The sequence below is a fragment of the Penaeus vannamei genome, chromosome 9 (genome assembly GCF_042767895.1).
Source record: "Penaeus vannamei isolate JL-2024 chromosome 9, ASM4276789v1, whole genome shotgun sequence".
Taxonomy (NCBI): domain Eukaryota; kingdom Metazoa; phylum Arthropoda; class Malacostraca; order Decapoda; family Penaeidae; genus Penaeus; species Penaeus vannamei.
The window spans coordinates 46692755-46700254 of NC_091557.1; the positions used below are offsets into that span (position 1 = coordinate 46692755).

The following is a 7500-nucleotide window of genomic DNA, read 5'->3' on the forward strand; positions in this document are numbered from 1 at the left end:
CCCCCCCCTCGTCCCCTTCCCCAACACCACCACGCCCCCTCCCCCCCACCAACCACCACAGCCCCCCTTCCCCTTCCCCTTCCCCAACACCACCACCACCATCCCCATCCCCTCATCACCACCACCACCACATCCTCCCCATCCCCCCCTCCCCTACACCACCCACCACCCACCCCCTCTCCCCCACCATGAAAAGTCGGAACAGTACGTCAAACAGATCTCACAGCAAAGGGGATCTGGCAAGCGGGATCTGATGGCAAGATAAAAAGGAATTTATAGGACGTTCACCTCGATCCCCCTTTCCGGTGCCAGGTGGGACGGGGACCTCGCGCGGAGGGGAAAATGGCCCCTCGCTTTTGTATCTTCGCCTCTTCTCTCTCTTCTCTTCTCTTTTCTCTCCTTTCTCTCTCTTCTCTTCTCTTTTCTCTCCTTTCTCTTCTCTTTTCTCTTGTTTCTCTCTCTTCTCTTCTCTTTTCTCTTGCTTCTCTCTCTTCTCTTCTCTTTTCTCTCCTTTCTCTCTCTTCTCTTTTCTCTCGTTTCTCTCTCTTCTCTTCTCTTTTCTCTTGCTTCTCTCTCTTTTCTTCTCTTTTCTCTTGTTTCTCTCTCTTCTCTTCTCTTTTCTCTCCTTTCTCTTCTCTTTTCTCTTGTTTCTCTCTCTTCTCTTCTCTTTTCTCTCCTTTCTCTTCTCTTTTCTCTTGCTTCTCTCTCTTCTCTTCTCTTTTCTCTTGTTTCTCTCTCTTCTCTTCTCTTTTCTCTTGTTTCGCTCTCTTCTCTTCTCTTTTCTCTCCTTTCTCTCTCTTCTCTTCTCTTTTCTCTCCTTTCTCTCTCTTCTCTTTTCTTTCCTTTCTCTCTCTTCTCTTCTCTTTTCTCTCCTATGTTTCTCTCTCTTCTCTTTTCTCTTGTTTCTCTCTCTTCTCTTTTCTCTTGTTTCTCTCTCTTCTCTTCTCTTTTCTCTCCTTTCTCTCTCTTCTCTTCTCTTTTCTCTCGTTTCTCTCTCTTCTCTTTTCTCTCCTTTCTCTCTCTTCGCTTCTCTTTTGACTTGTTTCTCTCTCTTCTCTTCTCTTTTCTCTTGTTTCTCTCTCTTTTCTTCTCTTTTCTCTTGTTTCTCTCTCTTCTCTTCTCTTTTCTCTCCTTTCTCTCTCTTCTCTTCTCTTTTCTCTTGTTTCTCTCTCTTCTCTTCTCTTTTCTCTCCTTTCTCTCGTTTCTCTTCTCTTTTCTCTCCTTTCTCTATCTTCTCTTCTCTTTTCTCTTGTTTCTCTCTCTTCTCTTCTCTTTTCTCTCCTCTCTCTTCTCTTCTCTTTTCTCTCCTCTCTCTTCTCTTTTCTCTCCTCTCTCTTCTCTTCTCTTTTCTCTCCTCTCTCTTCTCTTCTCTTTTCTCTCCTCTCTCTCCTCTTCTCTTTTCTCTTCTCTCTCTTCTCTTTTCTTTTCTCTTCTCTCTTCTCTTCTCTTTTCTCTCCATTTTCTCTCTTCTCTTCTCTTTTCTCTTGTTTCTCTCTCTTCTCTTTTCTTTTCTCTCCTTTCTCTCTCTTCGCTTCTCTTTTTTCTTGTTTCTCTCTCTTCTCTTCTCTTTTCTCTTGTTTCTCTCTTCTTCTCTTTTCTCTTGTTTCTCTCTCTTTTCTTCTCTTTTCTCTTATCTCTCTCTTCTCTTCTCTTTTCTCTTGTTTCTCTCTCTTCTCTTCTCTCTTGTTTCTCTCTCTTTTCTTCTCTTTTCCCTTGTTTTTCTCTCTTCTCTTCTCTTTTCTCTCCTTTCTCTCTCTTCTCTTGTTCTCTGTGGGTTTATTTGGGTTTCCTTTCGCTTATTTTTTGTTGTTTGGTTTATATCTCGGTGTTAGTTTTGTTTTGGTCGTCGTTCTTTTGTTTTTTTTTCTCTCACTCGTGGTTTCCGATCGCCTAGTGAAGGGGATTGGATTCTGTGTACGCGATTTGATCCTTTTTATGAATCGGATCCGAACGGCTTTTTGAATGAATCGTCGCGTATAGAGAATGAACTGTCGGTGTTTATAGTTTCTATAGATCTGTACGACTACAAATTCTATTTATTACGATACTTTTTTACGATATATTCGAGACTGCTCATTTTTATCATCATATAAGTTCACATCAATCTTTTTTTATAGAATATATGATTGGAATTAAAACAACCCATTTAATTCTGTAATTATTCTTACTATCTGGCGTTGCGTTATGCGGTGAATCTGTAAAATCGTCCAAGTTAGTTACAAATATGCGCGTACATATGTGCGTGAACTGGAAAATGAAGGTCCGTGTTAAGCTTTTTGTTATATGAAGGATAATGTGTTTGTGTATTTAAGGAACGGTCTTCCAGTGTTAGAAAAGGAGGTGCATTATTTTCTTTCATTCTCTCCCCCCCCCCCCTTTTTTTTTCTTTTCTTTTTTTCTTTCTTTTTGTAAACACCATCATGTTTTACTGTTTACAATTTCTTTAGTTTTTTTTTCAAGTTTATCTTTCTCTTACTGTTCATCTTCCTTCCCTTTCATGCCCCTTTTCCTCTCCTCCTCCATCTCCTACTTTCCCTCCTCCCCTGTAACTCCAACCCTTCCTCTCTCTCTCTCTCTCTCTCTCTCTCTCTCTCTCTCTCTCTCTCTCTCTCTCTCTCTCTCTCTCTCTCTCTCTCTCTCTCTCTCTCTCTCTCTCTCTCTCCCCCCCTCTCCCCCCCTCTCCTTCTCCCCCTTTCCCTCCCCCTCTCCCTCTCCCTCCCCCTCTCCCTCTCCCTCTCCCTCCCCCTCTCCCTCCCCCTCTCCCTCTCCCTCCCCCTCCCCCTCTCCCTCCCCCTCTCCCTCTCCCTCTCCTCCCTCTCTTCCTCTCCCTCTCCCTCCCCCTCCCCCTCTCCCTCCCCCTCTCCCTCTCCCTCCCTCTCGTCCTCCCCCTCTCCCTCTCCCTCCCCCTCTCCCTCCCCCTCTCCCTCTCCCTCCCTCTCCCTCCCCCTCTCCCTCCCCCTCTCCCTCTCCCTCCCCCTCTCCCTCTCCCTCCCCCTCTCCCTCCCCCTCCCTCTCCCTCTCCCTCCCCCTCTCCCTCTCCCTCCCTCTCCCTCTCTCCCTCCCCCTCTCCCTCCCTCCCCATCTCCCTCCCTCCCTCCCCCTCTCTTTCCCCCTCTCCCTCTCCCTCCCTCCCCCTCTCCCTCGCCCTCCCCCTCCCCTTCTCCCTTCCTCTCCCTCTCCCTCTCCCTCCCTCTCCCTCCCCCTCTCCCTCTCCCTCCCTCTCCCTCCCCCTCTCCCTCACCCCCTCCTTCACTCCTTCTCCTTCTCCATCTCCCTCTCCCTCCCCCTCTCCCTCTCCCTCTCTCCCTCCCTCTCTCCCTCTATCCCTCCCTTTCTCTCTCTCTCTCTCCCTCCCTCCCTCCCTCTCTCCCTCTCTCCCTCTCCCTCTCCCTCCCTCTTCTAATCTCATTCATCTTGTGACCTTGGTGAATTTTTTATCCTAGATGTTCCGCAATTCAATTTGACCGACACTGTATACACTGTGTTTTTACTTATGGTTTATATGAATGCATATATATATATATATATATATATATATATATATATATATATATATATATATATATATATATATATATATGTATATATGTGTGTGTATGTATGTATGTATGTATGTATGTATGTATGTACATACATACATACATACATACATATATATAAATATATATATATATATATATATATATATATATATATATATATATATATATATATATATATATTATATATACACTCATGCATATGTTCATGCACGCGCACACACACACACGCACACGCACACGCACACGCACACGCACACGCACATATATATGTATGTATATACATGCATACATACATACATACATAGACACATACATATGTATATTTATATTTATATACGAATTTGTGTATATATATATATCTATATATATATATATATAATTTTTTTTTTGTTAATATGCGCACGTGTGTGTGTGTGTGTGTGTATGTATAAATATATATATATATATATATATATATATATATATATATATATATATATATATATATATATATATGTGTGTGTGTGTGTGTGTGTGTGTGTGTGTGTGTGTGTGTGTGTGTGTGTACATGATATATATAGATGCGTATATATATATATATATATATATATATATATATATATATATATATATATATATATATATATATATACATGTGTGTGTGCGTACACATGTATGTTTATTTTTATATATGCATTTTCTCTTTTCTTTTCTTATGCGACTCTAATTCTTACCATGTCATTATTATTGTTCTTGTTTTTATTACGTTATCCTTATTAGCTTTATCATTATTACCATCATTATTATGACACACACAGTTTTTTATCATTTTATCTATTATCGTGATTATCATTATTCTTGCTATTACCATTACTATTATTATTATCATCATCTTTGTTATTGTTTTATTATACTCATGATTGTTTCTTCTTTTTGTTTTTGTTGTTAGAACATTTGCCACCATCACTATTATCACTATCATTATCTTCATCATGGTATTGCCACGATTGTTACCATTACCATTATTGCCGTTATAGTCATTATAACCATTCTAAAATCTCGAATGGAAAGAAATTTATGAAAAACGTTAATTTTTACTTTAATGCTTTTCACGAACTTTTCACTGTTGACAGTCAAAAAAGTTGTGAAGCTAAAGGTAAAAATGGCATAGGACTTAACGAAAGAATCCTCAAGTGCGAAGTCTAATGTGCCCGTTTTATCCGCAGCCAACTTGAGGGTCGAGGAGCAGTCGCTGGGCCACACCAACACCCTGAATATCAACCGGCTCCTGAAGAAGCTCGAGACGGCCATCTCCCGGGGCGACCACGCCAAGGCGGCCCAACTCGCGCACGAACTCGCCGAGCTCAAAATATCCTGTTCTGTGATACGCAACAAGAGGAACACGAGCAGCGAGAGCACAGCCAGCCAGGACGAGGCCTCCGTCGTGTCCTTCAAGACGACCCAGTCCAGCATCAGGCCCAATTCCCTGGTATTCGAGGAACGACATGCGGTCTCCTCCCTTCATCCGAACGCCGAGGGGGTCGAGGCGACGACGCCGTCCAACGTGTCCGAATGCTTCTACGACGCTTCGGAGCGCTTCGAGAACGAGAACATCGACGCGAATGAGTATATTTACGAGTATGAGAATGAGAACTTCGTGTACCAGGAGGACGCGGCGTCGGATTTCCTCCCCGACGCGAGGAAGGGAGACAGGAAGCCATCGGAAGCCGTAAATAAGGAAAAGACGACGCCCTTATCCGCACCGCAGCCGACGCCGCCAGCCCAGGTCGAAGCCGCGTCGAATGCGAGTCCGACGCCGAGCCGGAGGGGAGTCCGCGTCGACCCCGCGAGGAGGGAAGTCAAGTCGGACAACATCAGCAAACTGGCGGATGAGTCGTCCGTCGAAGTCAAGGATGTCAGAAACGCACCTTTGCCTTTCACGTAGGTAGTAAGAGACTTAATTAAATTGTACATGAATATAGTATATACAAATGCGTAAACAGGAGTGTATGATAATGAGGGTAAAAGCTGTATTTTTTCTTTTCTACTCTAGTACATACAGGCCATATTGAAAGTTTATCGTTTATTGCACTGTTTTGGGGGTCAAAATGCATCACCCGCACCCCATAAACTCCGCCCCCTGGATCTGTCACCTAGCAAACACACACACACACACACACGCACACACACACACACACACACACACACACACACACACACACACACACACACACACACACACACACACACACACACACACACACACACACACACACACAAATTGCGTGTTTGAACTTGTTTCGCACATCGACAGTAACGAGCAAACAAAATATATATTGGTAAAAACCAGTGATTTTTATTTTATTTATTTATTTTTTGTATTATATATATATATATATATATATATATATATTTTTATTTTTTTTTTTTTTTTTTTTTTTTTTTTTTTTTGAGAAAAGAGGATGATAAACACCCCCATTTTTTTCATATGACCTTGTTCGATGTCTACAGCTTATGCATTCACACCAATGACCAATTTCCTTCCTTTTTAGGGTGAAGATGTACGTCGAGGACAAAAACAGCCACCAAGGACCCATCTCCTTCAGTGTTGTCTCCACGATGACTGTGGGCGAACTAAGAGAAAAGGTTTGTGGGCTTTTTGTTTATATTTTGCTCTGTTAATGCTACGCTGGGAATTGTTTATAGGTTTATAGTTGTTATGTAGTTTTGTATAGGTGTTTAGTCTGTGTATAGTTATATGGTTTTGTATAGTTGTATTGTTTATGTATAGTTGTGTTGTTTTTGTGAAGTATAGTTGTATAGTTTATGTTTAAATGTATAGTTTAGTTTAATTATATTTCTGTAGTTTAGTTTATGTACAGTCGTATAACTTTTGTATAATTGCATAATTTATGTTATGTATAACTTTTGTAAAGCTGTATATTTTTTGTATAGTTTGTATAGTTTTTGTAAAGTTGTATATTTGTATAGTTAATGTATAGCTGTATAGTCTATATATAGTTGTATCCTCTATTATAATTGTATAGTTTATATTATAGTTGTATAGTTTATGTATAGATGTGTATTTCTGTAAAGAAAGGAAGGACAGATAATTTATGCATTATAATAGTATAGTTTATATCATAGTTGTATAGTTTATGTATAGGTGTGTATTTCTGTAAAGAAGGGAAGAAGGACAGGCAATTCCTGCTTCCACATTTTTATTGATTAATGATTTAATGACACACGAACCTAAACCTGAACACACTCCCCACATAACCCTCTTCTTCTTCTTCCACTTCCAAGGTTTACCAGAACTTCGGGTTCCCGCCCCACGTGCAGCGGTGGATCCTGGGCAAGCGGCTGGCAGACGACGACTCCAGCAGCCTCGAGCAGCACAAGGTCACGTCGGAGGGCTGCCCGATCTTCCTGTACCTCGTGGCGCCCCAAGCGGAGACCCAGGACAAGACGTACCAGGCCCCGCGGAGGACGGAGTACTCGTACGCCGACGCCCTCTCGAGCGCCGTGCCTCCTCCTCCGCCCGCGAGGAGCCTTAGAGAGGAATGCGACGAGGTCATCTACGAGAATATCTGTTCGGAGAGGGAGGACTACGAGGCTCCGGCGAGGAGCGAAGCCGCGAGGCCGAAGCCGGTGCCACAGCTCCGGCAAATGCAGGAGGTGAAATACGCCCCCGTGTCTCAGAAGGTCGAGATTCGTTCGAATGTGAATGGCGTGGCTAGAGACGCGTCGAATGCCGGGTCTGATTCGTCTTATGGTGGCGTGTATCAGAAGCAAAACGTCGCGCAGGTAATCCAGTTTGGAAAGGCTCACCCGCCAGCGAAGAAGACGGAGGAGACGCTGCTGCAGCCGACGAAGGCGACGAAGAGGGAAACGACGGAGATGACCATACAGCTGCAGGCCCCACAGCAGCAGCAGCAACAGCAACAACAACAACAACAGCAACAGCAGCGACTACAAC

The 7500-nt window shown here is 43.0% G+C and overlaps 1 protein-coding gene across 10 annotated transcripts in view; it reads left to right on the forward strand.

Annotated features, from left to right (window-relative positions):
* Positions 1 to 7500, forward strand: part of LOC113804877 (uncharacterized) — a 44707-nt gene that overhangs the window by 30764 nt on the left and 6443 nt on the right. For all 10 annotated transcript variants that reach the window (XM_070125862.1, XM_070125855.1, XM_070125857.1 and 7 more), the window contains 3 exons: positions 4748 to 5462; positions 6074 to 6167; positions 6828 to 7500. The exon at positions 6828 to 7500 is cut by the window's right edge and continues 842 nt beyond it. In XM_070125862.1, coding sequence (XP_069981963.1) covers positions 4748 to 5462; positions 6074 to 6167; positions 6828 to 7500 — 1482 coding nt within the window. The remainder of the gene's footprint in view (positions 1 to 4747; positions 5463 to 6073; positions 6168 to 6827) is intronic.